The 26,188-nt window shown below is 44.5% G+C and overlaps 1 protein-coding gene across 5 annotated transcripts in view; it reads left to right on the top strand.

The window, feature by feature from the left end:
- The window catches only part of LOC135378629 (membrane-bound transcription factor site-1 protease-like), a 156,788-nt gene that overhangs the window by 117,369 nt on the left and 13,231 nt on the right, over positions 1-26,188 (top strand). For all 5 annotated transcript variants that reach the window (XM_064611708.1, XM_064611707.1, XM_064611710.1 and 2 more), the window contains 2 exons: positions 13,851-13,973; positions 21,746-21,872. In XM_064611708.1, the coding sequence (XP_064467778.1) occupies positions 13,851-13,973; positions 21,746-21,872 (250 nt within the window). The remainder of the gene's footprint in view (positions 1-13,850; positions 13,974-21,745; positions 21,873-26,188) is intronic.

The raw sequence follows: 26,188 nt of genomic DNA on the forward strand, positions 1-26,188 counted from the left end.
AGTGACGTCAGAAATCATAAAGGTGAAGGCCCTGGAATTCGCAAGGGCTGCGGGCATCCCACGCTCAGAGTTCAAAGGCAGCAGGAGCTGGATAACAAGGTTCATGAAGAGAGCAGGATTCTCATTACGACGCCGGACCACGATCTCACAGAAGCTGCCAGAGGAGTACGAGGAGAAATTGGTTGCTTTTCAGCGCTACGTAATCAACGTCCGCCGTACCCACTGCCATTTGGTTGGCCAGGTCGGAAATGCGGATCAGACCCCGATTTTTTTTTACTTCCCATCAAATTATACAGTCGAAGAGAAAGGTGTGAAGCAGGTCGCCATTACAGTAAATCTTGGTTATAACGAACTCGACGGTCGCGCGCAACCCATTCATTATATCCGAAGTTCGCTATAAATGGAATGGACAAAAAATTTGATCCAAAAGGCCAGCAGTGTAAGAAACATGAGTCATGTATGCCGTTCATTGAAAATACATCGTTAATGGCGCCTGTTTATACACAGTTGCGGAGATCACGGCGTTTTCTAAGTCATCAAGGTGGTCCAGGTGGGCCGCGGCGAGCGCCTTCGCGTACACAAAATCGCGGAGCGAAGCAGCCTCCGCTGTAGTTAAAATGTAAGGGAAGACACTGTGTCATCATCATCGTCATCGGAAAGTTCGTTTGGCGGCGGGCGCACGTCGGCAATGATGTCCGAATCATTGAAGTCCGCAACGGCCTGTGCGTCGTCATCTGCTGTCGCGAACTCCTCGAAAGACTGACAGCCGTCAGTCAGATTCGCAGCCGTTGCTCTGTCCCAAAGTTCTGTGTCGGTATCACCCACACCAAAGTCCACTTCACGATCGGCGTCTGTAGCCAGTGCCTGATGAACAAATCCAGCTTTTCTGAAGCAGTTTCGCAAAGTTTCCCGCTTCGCCTGCATCCATGACGCCTTAATCATCGGCCAAACGGGTGCACGTGCAGCGCGCGCTGATGGGGACAGCGCATTGGCTGCAAAGCGAGGTCACGTGCAAGCGGCGCCTGACAAATCCGCGGGCGTCTGACGTCGCGCGCTCGCCTTCTCCAGTGGTCGAGGGAGCTCTTTCGGTCGCAGTAACCGAAGGCTCCCCGGCAATTCGTTCATAATAGGCGGAGGCAATTTCCATAGACTCAATACAAATTTTGACGGTCGTTCGTGAGGCATTCGTTATAACCGAAGATTCGTTATAAGTGGGGCTGTTATAACTGAGATTTACTGTACTTCGACGGGAAACGAGAAGAATCGAGTCACGGCTATGCTGTGTTGTACTGCCGACGGCTTCAAGCTTCCACCGTACCTGATTTTTCGCCGAAAAACTTTGCCAAAGAACGAGTCCTTCCCGCCTGGCGTAATAGTGAGAGTGAATAAAAAAGGGTGGATGGACACCGATCTGATGATTGACTGGGTGGATGTCGTGTGGTGGAAGCGACCCGGTGCTAACATGGGCCTCCGCTCCATGCTTGTGCTCGACTCATTCCGTTGTCACATTTCGGAACGCCTAAAGGAGAAGTTGCACGCTTGCAATACGGACCTTGTGATCATCCCGGGCGGGATGACTTCACAATTACAACCACTGGATGTGTGTCTTAACAAGCCACTGAAGGACAATATCCGGGCAGCGTATAACAACTGGCTGATCGACGGGGATCACGTCATGACACCCGGAGGAAGGATGAAGCGCGCTTCGCTTCAAAATGTGTCGACATGGATTAATGATGCGTGGAGAAGCCTTCCCCAGACAATGGTTCAGAACGCTTTTAAAAAATGCGGTATCTCAAACGCGCTTGACGGGACGGAGGACGATTGTCTGTGGACTGTGAGCAGCGACAAAGAAACTTCTGACGATAGCGATGCTGAATAAACGCTTGTTCATTGTTTGTTTCAATGTTTGACAGGGGTGCATTTTCAACTTTTTTTGGGGCTAAGTCGTAAAAATCACCTGCGCGTTAGATTCCGGGGCGCGTTAGAATCCGGAAAATACGGTAACCCTTCTTGGCCATATCTGCTACCTGCAGGATAGTATTATCAAAATTGGTAGGCATTATCACTGTGAGGAGAGAACATTTGCTACTTTCAGCATCTAGTTTTCCTGTCAATCTGTGAGCTGAGATGTACTCATTGGTACAGGTTGCTTGGACGTGCAATCTTCCACAAGAGATGTTACTGTATTTGCACGATTCTAACAGGCCCCGATTGTAGGTGGATTTAGCAAGAAAATCACCCAAAAAGTCGGATGCCAATTCTACCGCGCGGGTAAGAGCCGGGAGGCCAAACACGTTTTTTGACTAGAACAAAGTACTTTATGACCAGAAACACACAGCACACTCTTCATCTGACCACAGGTAATCATTCTCTCTGCCGTCTAGGGAGTTCGCTTTGACTGGGGGAGAGCTTTCCGAATGTTCGTCGGAAACAAGTCAATCCTTGTGGGCAGCGTGCACATGGTCCTTTATTGGCTAGTTCAAGCACACATCAAGCAGCTGCAGTTGCGAGGTCATCCCTACAGGCGCGTTTTCTCCAGTCGCGCACACGTTTCCAGGACGGCGATGCCGCTTAGTTTCCACCTTGCTCTGCTGATAAAATCACCTTCCGCTTGAATGACGCTTCATAACTCTATCTTCGCTGCATTGCACGAACGAGTCATAAACTGGCAATACCAAGTGCGAAAATCCATCACACACAACATGGCGTCCATAAAAGACACATGGAGTGGGGAATTTTCGGGTGAAACGAAAGACATATGAAACAAGCCACTGCACCGGGACGAGAAACAAAAATCTTTTATCTAGATATCTTTTATCTATAATAATCTTTTACTAAAACAATTTCTGCTCGGAGCTGGGATAGTCAATGACAGCAGTATTCAAACACTTGCCCGCGCTCCACAGACCCTAGTCTTTGACTCCTGCAGGAGGTGACCATGAACCGAGGACAAATAGGTTGTCACAAATAGCTCTCTTCGCTGATATTATGATTCACTTTTCCGATGGTTTACCAAGAACGACAAGTTGAAGGACCACGAGGATTTCGGGTAGATATCGGGTTTTACCCGAACCCTTGAAAATTTGTTCGGGGGGGAACTACTATCGTGAAAAATCGGGTTTAACCCGAAAACGAAGGGCCCTATGTATGCTGAACCTTCGGCACATGTTAAAGAACCCTCAGACGGCAAAATTAGTCCACAGACCGACCGCTGTGGCTGTGTCCGTCATCATAGTTGTGTTGTGGCACAAAGCCGCAAATTATTATTTATATGGTCATCGTGACCTATCCCATATTCTGAACGTGTCATGCCACTTTTATTCATTTCCACCAGCATTTGCAACACTAAGAGAGGAGCTCTATTTCGAACATGTGAAATGCATGAAGGATTTTCGAGGTGCATGAACAACATTCACCTCTTTATAGTTGAACCTCTATATAACGAATTTGTAAATGCTGGCTCTTTGTTTCGTTAAATCGAGATATTCGTTAAATGGAACACTCCGAGTGAAACAAAGATGGCTGCCGCACTACCAGCGCCGTGCGTACTGCAAAACATCATCTGTCATAAAACAGGTACTGAGGTAAGAAGGGCACAAAATATCAAGCTTTATTCATTACATAACACTAGGTAACGTGTAATTTGTGCACAATATCGCTCTGAGCGTTCATAACCTTCGTAACCCCAGATGGACTTCGACTGCTTTCTCCTGCGCGCTCGCGCATAGAAGTTTCTTGGTTAGTTCACTTGCACTCATGACGTCCGGAAAGAACAACGGTACACCACCGTTGAATATCGAAAAGAACGAGAAATGGGTACATGTCACGTAGACGTCTGCGCCGATGGAACCTTGAACGGCAGCGGCATCATGCCCATTTTACCACCGTCAGCATCAGCGGCGCAAACAAAAACAAGTGATGAAAAGGCACAAAACCTCAACGTACTGTCATCGTCATCAACACAAGCAAATTAGACTTCGCGAGATGTCAGCAATGCGTGTTTTCTTGTCAGAAAACAGGTGCGAAGAGACCCTCGCGCCTGCCTCGGCGCGACGACACAACAGCCTCGGCGCAACGCCTCAGCGCAACGTGGAGCAACCGGCGGCAGCGACGCACATGTCTGCGCGCTCGTGCCTACAGCATGTGACAACCGAAGCAACCAACGAAAACTTGCATAAAGACAACGGTTTCTCCTCCTTTTCTTCATGAAGGGGGAAAGACACGAGCAGAAGAGCCCAGAGACTTCGTTAAATAGAGATGACCAAACGAACGTATTTCGTTTAATTTGAGCGCAAAAATACGTTGACGTCTATGGGGACGCGTTCGTGCAACGGAAATTTTTCGTTAAACCGAGGATTTCGTTAAATCGACGTTCGTTATTGAGAGGTTCAACTGTATTTCCAAAATGAAGGAGTGTGTCAATCACCATCAGCAGTCACGTGATACAGTGTCATTAAAGGAGATTGTTCCTTTGTGGGCTACATTTCTCATGACTCTTTGATTAGCAGTTTGCTGAACCATCCATCATACCTCAGACTTGATTTTATGGCCGATTTCACTAGTCAGAACGCTGTTCGGGATGAGTAAAAGCAAAAGTAAGTTGTCTCAGAGAAGCTATATATGTTCTACGTTTGTACTTGACAAGGTGTAAACAAATTCGAACGTACTCCAAGAACGTGGTCCTTTTGGATGCCCTCCACTTTTTGGATAAAACAGGACATCCTTATTGGATGGCTTTTGATTTCCATCTATCTCTCTTTGAGAATACATAGTATAAATAGGGCCTGACTTTTTCGGGTTTTATTTTTGGCCAAATTTGGGGGGTAAATATCGGGTGATATTTTTCATTTGAAAATTCGGGTGTGTTCGAGTTAAATCCCGTTACGGCATATTCTGTCGTCAGGAATTTGGGTGTATTCGGGTGATTTTTTTTTTGTTTAATAAAAATTTGTCTTAACATGGAGCTAATGTTTAGCAATGTTATCAGACTTTATTTTAATGCACGCTTATGAGCATGCCACGCGACCCGGATGTTTTCGGGTAAATTCGGGTTAAACCCGAATTTTACAGATTTCGTTCGGGGGGTAAATATTGGGCGGATACGCGTTTAACCCTAAAAAGTCAGGCCCTAAGTATAAATCTGTTGTTATTCCAGATGAAGACTTATTTCACATTTCATAAAAGTGGTGCTTTCTGCTTTATAGTTCTGTTTTGTACGGCAGGACGGAACAAGTTAAGATAATTTTCAGAGAATGCTCTTGCGTAAAAAGAGGGGGAACTAAAAAGGTCTGTGGTAAAATGCAAAGACTTGCACAAGTCAGAAAGCGGCCATGTGCTGCCCTCAAAGAGAGACTCAAGCCTGGAGTGGTGAACTCAGAGAGCTTGAGGAGCTGAAGGTGTGTATGATATGGTTCCCACTGGTCCTTGAAGACCCTGGAATTAGAAAATGCCATTTTCAAGGTCTGTAAAACCTGGAATTGTTTTTACGATCCTTGAAGCTCTTGATTTTGCATCTTTTGCTTGTTCTCAAAGAGCTGCTTGTGCAACTTATGCTTCTCTGGAGTCAGAACTGTCGTAGCTTCCAAACCACAGGAGCTAGCACCCTTTATTGCACTAGGAATCTGCAGCAAGAAATGAGAGACACCGTCTATTCTATTAATACATTTTTCTTTCTCTACTGTGTCTGTATACTATCTTTAAGATTCAGTAGTTGTCAGTTGCATCTGTGAACCGATATTGTGCAGTCCCCATGTATTCTCTCCTGTGATACCTCTAGCTTATAAATATTTCTGCAAGATATTGAATCCCTGGTCATAAACTGTGTTTTACATTCCAGACAACATGACATCTTAACCTCAAAAGGTTGTTAAAGACCCTCAAATTTTTGTTCCAAAATTCAGTGGGAACGATGATGAGAAGACAGAGCAGACAAAGCAGTGATATTCAAACTAAGTTTTTAACTACTTTCTAATCGATACATTTGTGTGGACGAACTCCTTTTGGTCACAGATAGCATCTAGTCAAATTCTCAGCAGCTTTGTGAAGATCCCCTACCCATGATCGCCTGAAGTATCGGTATTTTACACCATAAACAATTCTGTGTGTGCAAGAACTCGTCCACTTGGCCACTTAAAGCATCTGGTCACTTGACCCTACAGACAAATTTCTGTGTGCAGTAACTCCTTGCCTGGTTTATCTCTACTGGCCGCCTTTATTTTATGAAGAATCTTTGTGTGTAGAGAACTTGTCACTCTTGGTCATTTGTAGCATCAGATCACATTTGTCTCATCAACAGCAACTTTGCGTGCTCGGCAACTCCTCTTTTTTTCTTATCTCTATCATCTAGCAATTTTTAGTTTATTAGTTCACTGCAAAGGTTTTTCTTGACCTAGTGGTTTTTAGATGTGTAATAAAAGTTATTGTGATGCCTCTTTCTCAAGTTGAATCTCATTCTCCTGACCTTGACAAGGTTCTGAACCTAAGTTGCTCAAAAACGTAAATTTTCTTGCTCCTAAGCTGCTCCAAAAATTACTTCAAAACACATTTTAGCAGTCCCACCCACGCAACAAATGCATCAGTAAGTACAGTTGAACCTCTATATAGCGAATTTGTAAATGCTGGCTCTTTGTTTCATTAAATAGAGAAATGTGTCAAAAGAAACACACCAAGTGAAACAAAGATGGCTGCCACCACTACCTGCTCCGCATGTACAGCAAAGTGCAATTTGTCATAAAGCAGCATATAAAACAGATATCAAGCAGTGAAGGGCACAAAATATCAACCTTTATTCCTGTCGTAACGCTACATAATTACTCTACTGCTTTCTCCTGGTTCTTCTGCGTGCTTGTGTACCTAATGATCTTTCTTGTTCGGTTCACTTGTGCTCATGACGCACATGATGCACAATTCCGAAAAGAATGAGACTACACCACCGTCGAATACCGAAAAGAGTGAGAAATGGGTACATATTAGGGCTGTGCGAGTAGCAAAATTTTCGAGTTCGAGTCAAGTTCGAGTAATACCAAATCACTGTTTCGAGTATCGAGTCGAGTTCAAGTAGATGGCGTTCCATTAAATGATAGGTAATGTGTAGAAGCAAGAAGGTAGAAAATTTTAAGATGCTTTAGCGCCGCTTTTTGGCCAACTTCCCCGTAAAAATGTTCTTTTGTGGTACAGTTGACAACAAAAAAAGAAATGAATGAAGATTATAAGAGCTTTATAGAACAAGTGTGCCACCTAAGGACAACATTGCTAAATGAATATTACAACCATAAAACATTTACAAGTTATGGGTAGGAAAACTGGTCTTTCTACAACCGTGCGGTTTAACACTGTCCTTACCGCCACAAAACTAGCCATTTGTGGGTGGTTTTACAAATATATTTTTGTGGGTGACAGTATCACTTCAAAATATGTTGCTATATGGGAAAATGTAGCCAAATCAATTATGTAAGTTTCATAAACCAAGCTATCCATGTATTTCCAAAATTGATTTTGGGACACCAAAAGATTGGTGCGAACAGCAGAAACCCTTATGAATATACGCCTGTATCTTGAACAAAAATATCAATCTACAAGTTCTAAAATATACAAAATGTGGCAACCTTTGTCAGAAATAATATCTGAAAATATCAACCCTCTGGATCAAGAAGTTCATGAGTTGTGAAAAATAACATGAACACTGCACGTTGTCCGTGTAACTGAGTAACAGAGTTCATTGAAGGAGTAAAACAGAAATTAACATCGTAATTTCTGCTGAAAACATTAGTTTCAGGCTTAACTTTCCTGTTGTACCACATATTGCTATTTCATCACTCTTCCATTCCTCCCGGTTAGTTTTGGAACAGCAAAGAACAGCAATAGTGCAAGTTATATATGCCCACACACGAAGGACAAAAATCTGATTGTCTAACGCATTCAGAGTCATTATTTGCGTTGTAATAAACGAAATTGAATCAGAATATGCTTAAAATGGGAGTATTGCACATTTGTGAAAGAGGTCTGTCGGGGGAGCGCCACGCCGCAACCAAGATAACATCTCCACACTGCCTCCTTGACGCAGGGCCAACTTCATAAACCGCTACCACAAAGAAAAGATAACAGTGAAAATTGAACTCATTCTGTAGTTTATAGTATCCAACAAATGTGACCACTTGTCCGAATCTACTTTAGGGACCGAGTAGCGCCGCTCATAAAACGTCAATCACCGGTGATCGACTCTCTATGGGCGCGGTAAGGAATCGTTCGTACCGGAAATTTTCGTAAAGTAGTCCTACACAAGGCTTCCAGCCCATTTCGGTTTTGTGCAGATGCACTTTCTTCACTCTTGTCATACGTCTCCGAGTTTTATGAGCTAGCAGAACCGAAACAGACTCTCCCGTCGAAGAAACGAAACTATGAAATGCGCTCCTCCCATGTCGGATACGCTTCCGCGCGCGCGCCGCCTCCATGGCCAGCAGTAGCCAGTTGAAGCCAGTTTGCCATTCATAGCCACTACTCAGTCTGTAGCCAAGTTGAGGTTAGCCGAAGCTAATACTGAAAACAAGATGGCGGAACTGTGACAGCAATCACGGCTGCGCACAATGCGTGTTTCCAAACGGTGGAATCATTGTGACAGGTTATATCTTACATGTGATAGATTTTAATGTGGCTAACGCGAGCTCAAAACGATATCGAGTACTCGAAAGTTGTCGAGTCATCATTTGTCGAGTCGAGTTCGAGTCGAGTATGAGATCGACTCGACTTGAACTCGAAATTTCGAGTACTCGCACAGCCCTAGTACATATCATACATACATATCACACAGACGTCTGCACCGATGGAACTTTGACCGGCGTTGGCGTCATGCCCATCTTATTGCCATCGGCATTGGCAGCGCTAACAAAAACAACTAAAAGATGGCACAAAACCGCAACCTACTGTCATCAGCATTAACAAAACCAAATTACAGAGACAACAATGCGCGTTTTTGTGTCCCAAAATAGGAGAGAGGGGAAGGTTTTTCCTCCTCCTCCTCTTCTTCGTGGTGAAGGGGAAAGACACGTGCCAGAAGGCTTTCGTTGCCCAGAGACTTCATTAAATAGAGGCAACCAAACGAATGTATTTCATTAAAGGGACGGTCTCGTACAGATCGGGCGATTCCGAAACTTAGCTGAAATTATATTCAAGAGTGCTACAGAAATACAGTCGCGAAGTTTCAACCAGAACAACGAAGTGGTTTTCGAGAAATTTGAAGGAATATGCCGTGACAGCAGACGACGGAAGTCGCAGCTGGATTCAACTCCCTCTCATGCAACGTCAAATGTGACGTGGTTATGGTATTTATGGTGGCAGCTCACCCATTGGGCGACCGAAGCGCAATGCACAATACAGGCGGAGGTGTTTGTGCTTTGCGCTTGAAAGTTGTCACGCGCGACGTCGTAATGTCTGATTGTCTGATAGCAAATTTAGCGATAGTGACGGGTCCCTGTCACTAAGCGGTGAAGATGAGCTCATCGGCGCCGATCGATTGAAGAACCGGGGACGTCGATGAACCTTTAGCTACTGACCCTTTGCAACATCAAAGTGGTTAGCCAGTGAAAGTAGTGGATGATCGGGAATCGATTGACGCGGGTAAGACTCATCCATAAAAGCGCACTTTTTTGCGTATATATGTTCCGCTTGATCGTGACACCATTCTAAATTGTCCAAACATTGCAGGTGTGTGTGTAGACACTGCTCGCCAATACCAGCATGTGTGTTGTGCGCACAATCCGGAACCTGTTTCGATCAGTCACGTACACATGGTGTTGTATTCTCCTGAAAGGTGTTGTAAGGTTTGTTTTTGTTGCGCAGCTTTTTATTTGCATATAAAAATGTGTGTTTCATGGTACGTTATGCAAAATTTCAGATTTGGTCATGTATGTATCAGAACTTGGATAGACTGCTGAAGAAAGCTGCTCTCTCTATCCATTCCCGCAAGCGGCAGGAGGTTGTCAACGTTATAAGTGAAGGCTTTCCATTCATGTCATTACACCTGGAGCAAATGACAAAATCAAGGATAAGCTGATCTACTTCAACGTCTTCAATTACCCCTGGCCTATGAAAAAAAAAAGCCCTTTTCAGGACCATCCAACATATCTGCATCAAAGACCATGCTTCTGCATCGAATAAGCTCTTATCATCATGGATGATTATAGTATTTCATATCAAAAATACCTAGACGTGCATTACGAATGTGCAAGATGGATCAGCCGTATTTTTGCTAATGTTATGGCGGTGTGTTCATGAGCCCATGGCTCAGATTTTGATTGCGTCAGGGGTTGCACACTAAGATGTCCAGCACGTTGAATATAAAAGATTTGGAAATGTTTAAAAACTTTCAAAAATATCAAAAATACCTGGACGTACATGACAAATTTGTAAGATGGAACAGCGATTTGCAACATGTTTACATGTCGTCTGGCTTATTGTTGCTCATGTTACACCGGTGTGTTCGTGAGCCCATACTGGCTCAGATTTTGATTGTGTCAGGGTTGCACACTAAGATGTCCAGCACGTTGAATATGAAAGATGTGTAAATGTTTAAAAAATATGAAAAATACCTAGACGTGGATGACAAATTTGTAACATGGAACAGCGGTTTGCAACTTGTCGACATGTCGTCAGTCTTATTTTTGCTAATGTTACACCGGTGTGTTCATGAGCCCATACTGGCTCACATTTTGATTCGATATCAGGGGTTGCACACTAAGATGTCCAGCACGTTGAATATAAAAGATTTGGAAATGTTTCAAAACTTTCAAAAACATCAAAAATACCTAGATGTCCATCACAAATTTGTAAGATGGAACAGCGGTTTGCAGCATGTTTACATGTCGTCTGGCTTATTGTTGCTCATGTTACACCGGTGTGTTCGTGAGCCCATACTGGCTCAGATTTTGATTGTGTCAGGGTTGCACACTAAGATGTCCAGCACGTTGAATATAAAAGATTTGGAAATGTTTAAAAACTTTCAAAAATATCAAAAATACCTGGACGTACATGACAAATTTGTAAGATGGAACAGCGGTTTGCAACATGTTTACATGTCGTCTGGCTTATTGTTGCTCATGTTACACCGGTGTGTTCGTGAGCCCATACTGGCTCAGATTTTGATTGTGTCAGGGGTTGCACACTAAGATGCCCAGCACGTTGAATATGAAAGATGTGTAAATGTTTAAAAAATATGAAAAATACCTAGACGTGCATGACAAATTTGTAACATGGAACAGCGGTTTGCAACTTGTCGACATGTCGTCAGTCTTATTTTTGCTAATGTTACACCGGTGTGTTCATGAGCCCATACTGGCTCACATTTTGATTCGATATCAGGGGTTGCACACTAAGATGTCCAGCACGTTGAATATAAAAGATTTGGAAATGTTTCAAAACTTTCAAAAATATCAAAAATACCTAGATGTCCATCACAAATTTGTAAGATGGAACAGCGGTTTGCAACATGTTTACATGTCGTCGGGCTTATTGTTGCTCATGTTACACTGGTGTCTTCGTGAGCCCATACTGGCTCAGATTTTGATTGTGTAAGGGGTTGCACACTAAGATGTCCAGCACGTTGAATATAAAAGATTTGGAAATGTTTAAAAACTTTCAAAAATATCAAAAATACCTGGACGTACATGACAAATTTGTAAGATGGAACAGCGGTTTGCAAGATGTTTACATGTCGTCTGGCTTATTGTTGCTCATGTTACACCGGTGTGTTCGTGAGCCCATACTGGCTCAGATTTTGATTGTGTCAGGGGTTGCACACTAAGATGTCCAGCACGTTGAATATAAAAGATTTGGAAATGTTTAAAAACTTTCAAAAATATCAAAAATACCTAGACATCTATGTCAAATTTGGAAGATGGAACAGCGGTTTGCAACATGTTTACATGTCGTCTGGCTTATTGTTGCTCATGTTACACCGGTGTGTTCGTGAGCCCATACTGGCTCAGATTTTGATTGTGTCAGGGGTTGCACACTAAGATGTCCAGCATGTTGAATATAAAAGATTTGGAAATGTTTAAAAACTTTCAAAAATATCAAAAATACCTAGACATCTATGTCAAATTTGGAAGATGGAACAGCGGTTTGCAACATGTTTACATGTCGTCTGGCTTGTTGTTGCCCATACTGGCTCACATTTTGATTCGATATCAGGGGTTGCAGACTAACATGTCCAGCACGTTGAATATAAAGTTTGCGGAAGTTGAGTGTTTATGTAGTCATCTTTTATTGTCCCTTATTGTAATGTACGTCCACAGGACTGACCAATTGTGTTAAAATTGGGTTGCTGGTATCGGGTAGTCATAATGATGTTCAAGCAGCAAGCTCTGAGCAACCTGTCGTCCTGTCCTGTCAACAAGGTTGTCTTGTCTTTTGTTGCTTGAACATCATATAATCACAACACTGATTTGTGGATATAACTTACATATTTATATTATGCAATACTTTTCTCACATCAGCAATGTGCAGGGAAAAATTAAATAGAGCTGTGAAACCTGCGAATTGGAGTTGTTATATTTGTGACCCATTAATAGGTGTTGATTCTGGCACAGGAAGGAGTGCCACTCTCATCAGTTAGTGTCAGCTACTGAAGGGGCACAAGACAACATTATTGAGCATAGTTTGGCGATATACTGCTCCGGTAGGGATAATACCGTAGAGAGGCTATATGCAAAACAAACTGATGTAGCCTATTGGATCAAGCACTTCCTTCCGAGGTACGCGGGACTGCCGTTGCGTGCGGTGCCGACAATTTCTGTACACATCACTTTTGGCTATTATCAACAAAGTAATACCTACATTTCAATACTGCGCGTATCCAGTTCTTTGGACACCGTTGCCGCTAACAGTTGACTGCGTGACGGCCGACATCTTTTAGTTCGAGCTGCGTCCGGCGCCGTCCCATACATATCGTGCCCGCAGAACGTCTCTTTACCTCATATGCATCGTGAACGAAACGTGCGGAGTACACGCACGCGCGTGTGACAATCAGACCTTTTGTTGAAGATGTTTCGAGTGTGTGACTCCCAACAGGTGCTTTTCTATATCCACTTTCGTCACATTGTCGTCGACAAAAGAGTTGTTATACACCCGGGTTACGTTTCCACCACTTCCGTACGGAATATTCTTTTCGCAGGTAAGACGAACTAGAAGTGCTCAAAATACCGAACGATACGAGACAAGTTAGTAAATAAGCGTCAACTGCCTTTATTAGGTGGAGTCATCCACGTAAACTGCCGCTCGAAATGAAGATGCGAGACGTATTGACATTGTTGTTCGGCCACATTTTACAATACGCGTCTTTCGTTTGACCAGACTACATACAGCAAGTTTATTGCCGTCGCCGTGATCCTCGAGCACCTTTTGGAAGTCGTCTGCTCTCACAGCTGCAAGAAGGCGCGAGAGCAGACGATTTGTTCATCCAATAAGCGGTCTGCCATCGTAGCGGATATCGCTGTTGCCAACAGAAATCGCAATGTGCTGGCGCTGTTCTTATCAACTTATTTCTTTTATTTAATAACCGTGGCGATTCTGGACGAGCGAATTCACAGTATTACGTTTTCAGATATGAGGAATCGAATGGTACGCTTTGTGGATAGGCCAGGGTGTACGAGACCGTCCCTTTAACGCAAGCGCAAAAATATGTTGGCGTCTATGGGGGCGTGTATGAGCGACGGAAATTCTTCGTAAAACAGAGGATTTTGTTAAATCGATGTTCGTTATTGAGAGGTCCAACTGTATTTATAAATAAATATCATTGCCGTAACCTAAACACTTAACCCAATAAATGTATCCTAATTTAAACGTTTACTCCTCAGACTGCTATTGGCTCCTGAATGCACTGCTACAGTATTCAACAACAGGCTTCGTGGCACCATTTCTCGAAGAACTTCGTGCACCCAAGATCACAAGGCAGCTACCACTGCCGAAACGCATGGAAGGTACGATGACAAGTTTGTCTCATGTGATCCACTGCAAAGTTCAATTGAATAGACCTGCAGATTTAATCCAGAGTTTTTGAATGTCAGAAGAATTTATGGAAGGCACTGCAGTTACAAACTCCAGTAGCTATGCAATGCAGCAAAACCTCGCTAACTTGAAGCCACATGGACAGCAAAAAATTTGAATTAAGCAGGTTTCTGAATTAAAGAAGCCCATACAAGTTTTCCAAAATGATACCTTTATTGAACAGGTAGAAGGGTGCAAGAGTGCTATGGTAGCAGAAAATCACTTCTGCCACGCATAGCAACCGGTATCAAAAGTAACCATTTTTTCAAGGTGGAGCACCTCAGGACCTTTCGGAGCTGCTTACTACCACAAAGTTGGGCATAACATTAATGAAAACTAGCACTTCTGAAAACGCCAGCACATGCGACGGTTTGTCACCCTCAGCATAGTCAACTGTACCACTTTGTGTTCAGAGGTAGCAATTGCGTCACCAAGCTTTCTCATTGTGTTCCAGTCCACAGCGCTCTTCAAAGCACTTGAAATGTTCTTCACAGTTATCAGCTCCAGGGATCTTCTTAGATCTTTGCCCCAACTTCCTGCAAGACATTAGTAGTAGACTCTGGTTAACTCAAACTCGAGGCGACCAGGATGTTTGTTCGAATAGAGCAGATTTCAATCTTACAAGAGACACTCTTCTGGAAGGGTGCTTGGGTGCGGGGAGCATGTGCAAGTTTGTAGAGATGCACTGAAATGGTCTTGGCGTAATTCAAATCGTTACTGCTGCCAAACTCTGGCACAGTGTTACGTTCCCAAGGCCTAACCGGTGTTACGCAGTAGAAAACAGCCTGAGCGTCACGGCCGTTACGACTTTGAAGTAAATACAGGACCTGCATGCGTTTAGAAAAAAATATTTGCAGCAATTATGAAGCAAGTTAGTGTTGAAAGTAGTAGTCAGTAATTTGCGCTTGCAGCCGCTTCCTGGAGTGAGACTCTGTTAGCATCGCTTGCAGTTTGTGCACAAGACTGCAGCATCCACTTTTTCATCCACATTTTCATCCACGGTGCACAGAATTGTGCACCGTCATACTCATATAGCCTGCAGTTTTAGGGTTCAACCCGATTCTTCCCTGAATTTGCACCCTGAATTGAAGGTTGCCTTTTTAGGATGAAACACGATTTTTACTCGTTAAATTGCCGTCACTGAGACATCTGTAAGAATGCACACTAACTTATTAGGCAGTAAATGAAGTTGCATCAGCTCTTGCACCAATCAGCACTGTAAGTTTGAGTAACCAAGCCCAATCTCCTCACGAATATAGGATGCTGGAAGTTTTTCTACACGAATTCCCATGAATTTGGAATGCGTGTCTATTTGCCCAATTTTTACCTGCCGAATTCAGAAAAGAAGGATTCCCCGAAAACTTGAGGCTCTGCATATTCAGCACCAATGCTGCATCAGACCTTGGTAAAGGCAGTGGCTCATGGCTTGGATTGTCCGAATGTTCGTCGCTACACTCCGCACTGTCCTCCAGTTCAGTTCAGCTAAAGCACACAGCGTTGATGATGGCCGTGTCAGTCAAAGGCCCAGATGTCTACACGCCGTTGTCTATGCAGACGTAACTTTGAAAGATGACACTATAGTGCCAGTCAGCAAAATAAATGATGACAGCGAACAGATTGCTGAACGATGTTGACCGTCGTGAAGTCACAAAAGCAAGTACAGTAATCCCTCGTTATAACAAAGTCGTCGGGACCGGAAAAAAATTTGTTATAAGCGGTATTGCGATAAATGCGGGAACGGCTAAAAATGTTGCCAGTGGTGCCTCAACTGTGCGCAAACAACGGTATCCCAAGAGACACATACCTTGGGAAGTTATCAGCATGGTAGCACTTTTATTTCATTAAAAAAAAAAGCGGTGAGCTGTGTCTGACGCGCGGCCTTATTGGGCGCCAGGAGGGCCTGCTCCAGTCCGTGCACTAACTGCAGGAGGTCGGCGTCACCACCGCCGCACTAAATTTTTTTTGGGATCAAACAGAGCATATCCCGTGTCTTAGCCGTCGTTGGAACTTCCCGGGGCTCATCATACAAACTATCGTCACTTTCGCGTTGGTGTCCTATCACAGTGTCCACAATATCCGTGGTAAGACAGACGACGGGGACGTCCACATCTTTAAGTGCAAAAGAAGAGAAGTCATCGTCCGCCTCCTGTCCGATGAGATCAGCAACTCTCCTCTAGAGATCGTCGCAGTCCTCTGTCTGGGACGTGCTCTTGTTCATCGTGCACATGACCCCTGGAAGATACGGCGTGCGCGACACAATTTGTGATCTTAGCTGTCGCTATCTCCTTCCTCGAAAGGCATATTAGCCTTTTCGACTTCTCTAATTAGCGTGACTTTTTCCTCGAGCGTAATACACTTCCGTAGGATCTTCGCTGGAGCCATTGGAAAACGCAGGAACTGTGCGGGGAGAAAGACGCCGATCGAGCGAAGTGGAACGTGCGTGCTACCCTTTCCATGCGGAGAGGATGTGAAACTTTCGTCTCTTTTCTACGAGCGAAAGAACGGTTGCAGAGAACGCTGCCCAGCGTCTCCACTCTCCCCCGCTCCGCGAGTCCAGGACTAAGTTCGTGTGGGAGCTGCGGCCATACGGGCCGGCTCCGGTGACAGTATGCTTCGAATAATCCGGTTAAAACTGCACGCGTTTTATACGGGACACAGGGGAACTTCGATTAAAGCGATAATTCGAATAAGGCGACTTCATTGCAACGAGGGATTACTGTAATGTTGCTTGAACGGACCTCCACCCTTCATGACCTCAACAGGAGGGAGAAACACAAGTGTTATCGTACGCTTCTTGATACTGTAAATAGGCCCGAACGTCCTCGAACACCACAAAATGGGAAAAAGGTCACGTGTACCACATGGAAGCCCATAGAAGCATGGATGTCCAACAACCACGGAGATATGGGGCGCCGTTGCCAGTTATCGTCCGTCGCGCTGGCTCTGCTGATTTGAATTATCCGGAGTGTGTGCTTGTCCCTTCAAATAGCCGAGAGTTTCTCTCTATGGAGACACATATGGCTCGGATGGGACCGGGACGAGGGTTTGAATTGTCCGGAGGTTCGAATTGAGCAGTTTCAAATTAACGAGGTTCTACTGTTTTGATATGCCGGGCACGTTCTTGAACACGTTCCATCCTTCTGAGCATCAATGGTGGCTACCTTTCATGTCATTGTGAGAGCCATGTACTTCGGCATGTCGTCATGTCGCACTATCGCAATCGAATCACAGCTTTATTAAACAATAACAGGAAGTGATAGTCATGCGCAGTGCCTCCGCAGCTCGCAGCAGGAAACAAGCGAAAGCGAGAAGGTTGTTCTACCAGATACCTCCGCAAGCATTTTGGGTCAAAATCAAGCATTCAAACTACGATCTGTCCAGAAAAACAGTCGCAAAATGTATTAATCCTGTGGCGAAGGCCACCGTTCCCCGTGGGAGTCTGAAGTTTTGAACGAGTCCGAATAATCGGAGTCCAAAAATCGCTCGACTACAATATTTACCGGGTTTAACTCAAAGCTGGCAAGACTGAAGTTTGGGTGCAAATTCGAGAAAGAATTGGGTCAAACCCGAAAACTTCAGGCTCTATCTTCAGGGTCCTGAAAGTGGTTTACTGCAAGTCACAGTAAACCTGAAGTTGATTATACGGGTCTTCTTTGTTATCCTTTACAAAAATTTTTGTAAGAAGACATGAGAGGTACCTAGACGCGGTTTTCACAGGCGGGTATCCGGCCGGGCAGACATCTTGTTGGAAAGTGTGTGTAGCTACTGAACGACTAATTAGGACTGAAACCACACACTGCAAGAGAAGCGACACGGTCTCGCGTCAGAAGACCACATGCTTTGAAGTGATAGAGCTGATTGGAGTCGATGCTAATTTGATGACCATGTTGTTTCTGCGCTTGAGAACTGCTTAGTTCTGGTTTTGTCCTATTTACCTTCTAGAATTTGGTGATTGATAACTCAAATTTCGTGCTTGTTTCAGGATTTAAAAAAGAGGGTAGATTCAAAAAATGAGCGTGTCTAATTTTACCTTCAGGACTCTAGGGCTTCCAAAAACGATACAGAAAACAGACTCACAAAAGGTCAGCTCTTTTGAGCTGATGTTTTGTGTCTCTCTCTGGTTTCTTTGCTTTCTTTTTTTTTTTTTTTTTTGTTGCAGTTCTAAGGTCATGAATCAGAACTGACTACCCTAACTTGCAGTCCAATTTTGCTGTCTTGGAGTTTGCTGAAACTATCTATTTGAAACTATCTATTTCATGTATTTTAGGTGCTTATTCGTTCCGTGCGCTTTCGCACAGGAGGTCCGCTTCGCCGCATAACCCGCCTACAAAAATGGCATGGGTACTGCTCTCCCATACCTTTTTTTCTCTAAACCTGTAAAATATTTTATGAAACTTTGGAGTAGGGAGTAGTCAGGCTACTACCACTGGGTTTTTCTGGGAATGCATCTTGCGTGGGACACTGAAATGACAGACACTGGTTTACAATCTGGAAGTCTTCTCTTGCAACTTGCAAACAATCATCGGTAGCTGCAGAGTGTACAGTGGTACTTGCTACCGGAGCTTCTACATGCATGGGAACTGCTCATCCTCTACTGTGGATGCATCAACTCCGAAGTACATGCTAATGGAGCTGCCACCGACACAAACAAAAAGTACCCTGAATTTCTAGACTCCAAAGTGGACAGAGTCTGCAGTGCCGTTCTTTGCTGGACGTCCCATTATGCGTTTTTGTTTTCTCACACGAAAGAGCCAGCAACGCTCCGCATTGCTCATAGCGGAACTGTTCTATTTCTTTAAGGCACAATGCCTTTTATTTGCGCTCAGCAAGATTACAGAGTGAAGTGCCCCGGCGAGTTTCAAATGCGTGTAGCGCCCGCAGGGAGCCGAGAGGAAGGTCAAGACCAGTTTCATTATCGCTTTTAACCTTCCAGTGATCCAGGTGGTGGGGCCTGGTTTGGCGCACCACTCCTTGAACTCTTAGTCTCCGATTGATACTTTGAGTGACAAAAGTGGTGGTTTTCTTGTCTTGGTGTTGTAGGGTGGCTTTGATGCCACCCTACCTCATTGCGTATCTTTAAAGACATATTCATGTAAAAAAAAAACACCCTGTCGAGTGAGTGCAGTGCACATTAGTAGACATTACATTGTTAAGCTAACACAAAAAGTACACAGTAGACATTACATTGTTAAGCTCACATAAAAAATTCACACACGCATCATCAGGAGGATGGAGAGTGGCCAAAGCAGACAGAATGAGACTCTCTCACGATATGGACTTAGAGAAATTTGTGTACTCGTTTTAAACTACAAGCTTGTAGAAGCAGTGTTTTATAATAGCAAGAAATTATTGCTGACAAAGCTTATGGACCACGAAGCCACAGTGACATCTGAAACTTATTGAAATATCCTCAAACGACTCAGAGGTGTTATTCAAAGCCTAGTTACTTTGGATGTGCTAAACTTGTCGTACTGTGACATGTCATCAAGTGATCTCAATTAGTCTGACTCGTCCACCTTGAAGGCTCCATCCAAGCTTTAGTTTTGGTTTTGAAGCACCTGGCCTACCTGATATATGTTTTGCCCAGTTCTAGATTGAGGGAAATTTGTTTAAGAGTCAACACAACAGACTTTTGCACAAAATGTAACAGTTCAGACGTGACAGTCATTGAAAAAGCCAGATGGTGGCAGGAATCAAACCATGCCCCTTTTGATTGCGGTGGATTGACGGTGGATAGCGTTTGGAGGCTCAAAAACACAAACAGATGAACACAACATGAACCTCAAGGTGCCCAAGAACAAGGTATATAAGTAGGGCCTGACTTTTTCGGGTTTTATTTTTGGCCAAATTCGGGGGGTAAATATCGGGAGATATTTTTCATTTGAAAATTCGGGTGTATTCGGGTTAAATCCCGTTACGGCATATTCTGTCGTCAGGAATTCGGGTGTATTCGGGTGATTTTTTTTTGTTTAATAAAAATTTGTCTTAACATGGAACTAACAGTGATGGCCAATAGTTAACTACATGTAGTTAAACTACTAGTTAAACTATCTGATTCTAGTTAAAAAGTAATTATCGACTACTTGCAGAAATGTAGTGGCAACTACTAGTTAAACTACTATTTCGAGTAGTTAACTACAGTAGTTAGGTTACTGCAAGCTCCAACTACTTCCGATTTTGCCGCAAGCTTTACGGCATGATTGCGCTTCCGAGTTTTATTTTCAGCTACTTGTTTGGTGAGAACGGAGGTGCAGAGCAATTGTGCAATGAGTGTGTACTAAATCTTGACTTTTAATGCTTGTCTAGTGAAGCCTCATTTGCTGTGAAATAATTCTGCAGCTCAGTTTATCGCGTAGGCACAGAAGGAATCCCGCCGCAAGCTTTGTATTTGACGATCATAGCGGCCTGCGTAATACCTGGCTACCATCCTGGTGTGGACATAACCATATAGGATGGCTATGTCATCGACCATCGTGGCTAAGCGAAAATATTTTACGTTCCACAGTGGCGCAATCGGCACCCACCACAATATTTGTGTGTGGCGTACAGATCTGTGACGAAGGAGCATGAGTGTTAATCTCTACATGGTCTGCCGTATGTTGTACATACCTTTATAGCGGAAGCTTTCACTCCATAGAAAATATTTCCGCAGCAAGCTCCTTTGCCAGCACATAATATACAAGAGACAGGCAGTGGATTTTACGACAGTATGTGAATTAAGCGACGTAGGCACAAAGTACATTTTAGGTATCATTTCACTGCTTGTGATTCATATTTAGGTGTCCAAGAACACTACGAAGGATTGGTGTTGATGGACCACATTAAGTAGTTATAGATGTAGTTAAACTACGTTGCAGTAGTTAAAGAAGTAGTTTTAACTACTCCCCTGAAAAGTAGTTCAACTACTAGTTAAACTACTCCATTGCAAAGTAGTTAGTAGTTATAGTTAAACTACTATACAAGTAGTTAGTGGCCATCACTGGGAACTAATGTTTAGCAATGTTATCAAACTTTATTTTAATGCACGCTTATGAGTGTGCCACGCGACCCGGATGTTTTCGGGTAGATTCGGGTTAAACCCGAATTTTACAGATTTCGTTCGGGGGGTAAATATCGGGCGGATACGGGTTTAACCCTAAAAAGTCAGGCCCTATATATAAGTTTGTGTGATTCATCTTCATAACAGTTACTCCCCATCGTGTTCACCATATGCTGTTACCTCATCCTGTGTTGTATGTATGTGTGTGTGTAGAAGAAAACATCGAAGATAGAATGTGGAGAGAGCATTAGCACGTCCTCACAAGTGGGGCACCTTGACAAGTCAGCATAACATAGTGGGTAGCGTACTCGACCGGCAATCAAGAGGTGTGTAGTTCAGCTCTCATCACTGCCTGGCTTCGTGGACAGATACACATTTTCCAAAGTGAGGCATTCAAAATGTTTGAATTGATCTCTCTCTTGAAAATATTTGGATTTGATTGAAAATTTGGTTTAAAAAGAGGAATTGAGTCAGGGTGTCTGAGATATTTGTATTCATGACATTCGGAAAGTTTTCTATTCAGACGGCTCTAGCCCTAAGTCTTGCTGGTTCTCCGCTTTCAAGTGTTTGAGTACAGTTTCTTCAGTAAAGATTGTATGTAGATTTGTATACTTCTTTCATGCCGTTACCACCTCGAAAATATTTTCTTTTTCTGTTTCGATACAGGAAACCGATTGCATCGCTACTCGAAGGTGCTGCAGGACATTGTAGACTCTAGCAGGACCCGTGAGCTGCCACCTTGTCCCATATTCAATTGGGCAGTTCCTGTGCCTCTCAACAAGTCTGCACCGAGGTAATTGAGACTTTATTGTGTAATGTTCAATGAAACACACACCCACATTCAGTCTATAATTGAAAATGAAGCATACATATCATCATCTTGTGAAGAAATGGATGCATAAAAAAACAGTCTACAAAATATGTCACGACAACACGGACGTGCAGGCAACGAAATAGCAAAATTCATTGCTACATCCTCCTTGACAAGCTTGCAATGAATGGCGACCAGTTCTCTACTATCCAGCAAAGTTTTCGAGCCTGGCTCCTTGAAGAAACACTAGCGTTCTATATTGCTGGCCAGTTTCACATCAATATCAGGCAGAAAGTCCCGCCGGCCTCCTGGATATTTTGTAATGCTTATTGTCACACTCGACATACAATGCGCTATCCTTCACTACACCACAAGGCAATCTGTCAACCCTCTCCTCTTCCTCCAAAACCCTCCAAAACCCCAAAACCCTGCATCACGTGTCCTCACTGCGGAGCCCGTGAGACCTCGCAAGAGTGTAGATTAGTTCCGGTTTTGTTCTTCCTCACACTCGCCTCCGCTTCAAATGCAACCTTGGTCCGCGTCACAGTCATTGTGGAAAGAGGTTATCTGATCTGCATGCACTACTCCTACCTTACGCCCAGTCTGCAGATCACCAAGTTGATAGTTGTCTCGTCCCAAGAACTTTGCCGCAAAAGGTCCTGCCTGAACGTTGAGGAGCTACCTTTGCAGCCACCCCATTACTAGCATCACTAGGAGTATGTAGATCCTTCAGGGCCGGACCTCCCTCTGTATACTTCACTTCGCACCTGTGGGCATCAAAGTAGCGCATCTGTGTCGATTGGACCTTCTTCTGGTGCCCTCTGGCAAACTCATAAGCGTCACTCAGCAGAGTAGTCATGTAGGTGACAAAGCCAAGCACACTGGGGCGGTGCTGAACCTACACTTGCACTGTCTCAGTCGGTGGCGCATGCTCTTGCACCACATTGGTACTACCCTGAACAGGTGCCGGAGGTGCAGGCCGAATCGAAGATACCTTATGGCTGGAATGTTCTTGAATTTGGTGAGTTCATGTGATGGAGACTCGACTTGTAGTGGGTCCAAGGCTCCCATGCCTTTGAAGAACTGCCAGCTCTCACTGTTTTCAAGCATCTCTTGTGCATTCTAAGCTGCCTGCTGTGTGCCTCTTTCTAGCTTTTCTCCCACATGGATAGCTTCTTCTTCTACTCCTTCCTGCCTCATTAGGGCAGCATAATTCTCCAGTGACGTGGCTTTCAGATAGCCCCATAAAAAACAAACATGGCATCGAACACATCGTGGGAAGCAACTTGCTGACCCTCAGCTGCCTTCAGTAGACTTACAACCATTTTGCCAAATACCGCTATGTAAAAAGTGGAATACTTGACCTCTTGCTGAGATGCGCACAAGATCACACTTGACTCTTTGAATGTCCCAGCTTGGGGCTTACAATTATTTTATACCCGATAAACTGAGGGTCGGATCCGCCCTTGCTCGGCAGGGAATAATGGAGAAGGGACCGTGCACGTCATCAAGGTTCGGGCATCAGTCCTCGCATGCGCAACGTAGATGGCTCGCGCAACGGACAGATTGCTCATGCAAGTTCACGAAGCGCTGATTGTTCTTGACCTTGATGTTGGCTGCGTGTTACCGCCGTTATCAAACAAGAAGCGTGGCAATATGTATTGGGAATATGTGGCACAAGATACACGGATACACGGACTGTCAGTGCAAAACGTAGGTACTTAGATTAGGTTGCGTGTGCAGTGCTCTTGTAAACGTAAGTTCTGTCAGTTCTCCGGTGTCACGTGTACCTTGGAGCATTTGGGAGCATGCACAGTACCAACACCACCTAGATAGAAAAAGCCTGCTTACTTTGTCGCCGTGATGTAAAAATTAAGAGTCGGCCAATGAAGATCGTGTATTCAACGGCTGTAGCCAATCACGGACGTGCTTTCAGCGGTCATGGCCTCAAAAAGGAACCACCGTCATCTGCAAGTTGCGATTTAATGTCCCCGTGTACTTTATGGGAAAACTTGGAAATAAAGCGCAAAAAGGTCTCAATCTTTCTCAAAACTGATTTTCTGGAAAGCATTTTGCACCCTTTTTTTTTTAATACTGTAGTCCCTCGTTATAACAAAGTCGCTTTTTACGAATTATGGCTTATTTCGGAGTTTCACCGGGTCCCGATCGAAATGCATCTATTCTGAACCGCTTTATTCTAAGTTTACTGTGAGCCAACCTCACATAGTACGAAAACTCAAGACTCGGGAGCGCCTTAATGCAGAGTCTCACCGTGAGCAACATCCCATGACTTAGTCACGCTAGACGGCAACATGCGCTTCTCGCCGTTTCCCTCCAGAAGGCTCGGGAACACCGCCGCCGGACAATGGGCAGCGCGAAGAAGAGTGAGGGCAGTCACGCACGTGCCGCGCCCGTAGAGGTTGGGAGGGAAACTGTTGCTTCGCCTTTCGGCATGACAGCACTGAAGTCTGTATGGAGGTGTTTAACTTTGGAGCAGAAAGTCACCCTCATCCGCCAAGTAGAAAAGGGTGAACGGTCGAAATCTGCCATCACCAAGGCAAATGTCACCGGGGTAGATAAGCTCCCTTTGCTGATAGTAGGCAAGGTAGAAAAGCCCCGCTGCTTTCGAAACGCTGCTATGCCAAAGGATTTTATCTGTAGAAGCAACAAGCGTGCATGGATAGAGATGCAAAATTTCCGGAAATTTTGGATCGTTAGAAAAAAAAAAACGTTTTGGGGTGTTTTTTTTCCGAAAAATTTGACAAAATGGAAACAATTGTGGTTACTGTGAAAATGTGAAGAACAGAAGGACTCAAAGCGGGTCCAAGCATTCGCTTTAATCCGAACAAGTGAGCGTGCCCACGCTAGCTTAACTAAAAGAAGAAGGTAAAAGTCCATGCAGGTGAGCTGGCCACCAGCTCCTCTTTTTTCTCCACATACGAGTTTCAACATCCTCCCGCCGCGAAATATGGTGTTCATACTTCAAGATGGTAGAGATGCTGTGCAGGAGTTTTCGTTGTCTTGCCATCTTGGCGTTTAAGGAGGCACGATCTTACGTGACCATCCTGACCTTCGTAGGTTTCCATGATTCTGCCGATGTCCCATAGGTTCCTCGGCCTGTTGCTTTCAATCACAACTACGTCGCCAGGTAGTAGCCTCTTGGAGGACGTAGAATCAAAATGATGTGCTGACCGGAGCTGCAAGAGATACTGGCATCTCCAGCGTCTCCAAAAGTGCTGCATCAACTTTTCTCTGTAGAGCATTTCACGCGTCAGTTGATCTTTCGTTGATTGATTTTGGTCTTCGTGCTGTGTTGCTGGCTGCGTCGGCAGGGCGATAACTCTCTTGCCCACGTCTACGAAGTCTACGACCTCAAGAAAGGGAAAAACAATTCGCAGTCGTTTCTCTTGAAAGATCTGCCATTTTTTTAAGACGAACTACGAGTCATTCGGTTAAAGGGACGGTTGCAACACCTAGAAGATAGCGACCGAGTGAAGTACCCCATTATATTACCTGCCGAGCATCATTTCACTACCTTGCTTGTACAGTGGGCTCATGAGCGAGTGTTTCACGGAGGAGTGGAATCCACCTTGGCGGAAATACGAGAACAGTTTTGGGTGCAACGGGCTCGCCAGACGGTCAAGAGAGTTCTCAAGAAGTGCACCTTATGTGCACGATTTAGAGCTCGGAGAGTAGCCGTACCAACGGCTCCGCTACCTGGCTTCCGCGTAGCGGCAAGTGAACCATTCCGTACTGTTGGGGTTGACTTTGCGGGCCCCCTGTATGGAAGAAAGAGCACAAACAAGTACTATATCGTCCTCTTTACCTGCGCAGTGACGAGGGCTGTACACCTTGAGCTCACACCACCTATTACAGCTGAAGCATTTCTCATGAGCTTAAGGAGGTTCGTGGCAAGAAGAGGTGTACCGACGACTATCTATTCGGATAACGCCCGAAGCTTCAAGCGAGCGGACAAGGAGCTGCGGGCACTCTGGAACACGACAAAGGATCTTCAGGTGAATGACTACCTGACACATCAAACCATCACCTGGAGATACATCTTGCCCGGAGCCCCCTGGTGGGGGGCTGGTGGGAAAGACTCGTCCGGACAGTGAAGACTGCTCTTCGTAAAGTTCTGGGGAAAACGTCACTCGGCTTTGAAGAACTCAGAACAGTAATGACCGAAGTTGAGGCGGTAGTCAACTCCAGGCCACTCACGTACGCTAGCTGCAGTCCGGACGACTCAAACGTATTATGTCCATCTCACTTTCTCGTGGGCAAGAGAGTTATCGCCCTGC

The sequence above is a fragment of the Ornithodoros turicata genome, chromosome 1, assembly GCF_037126465.1.
Source record: "Ornithodoros turicata isolate Travis chromosome 1, ASM3712646v1, whole genome shotgun sequence".
In the NCBI taxonomy this organism is placed as follows: domain Eukaryota; kingdom Metazoa; phylum Arthropoda; class Arachnida; order Ixodida; family Argasidae; genus Ornithodoros; species Ornithodoros turicata.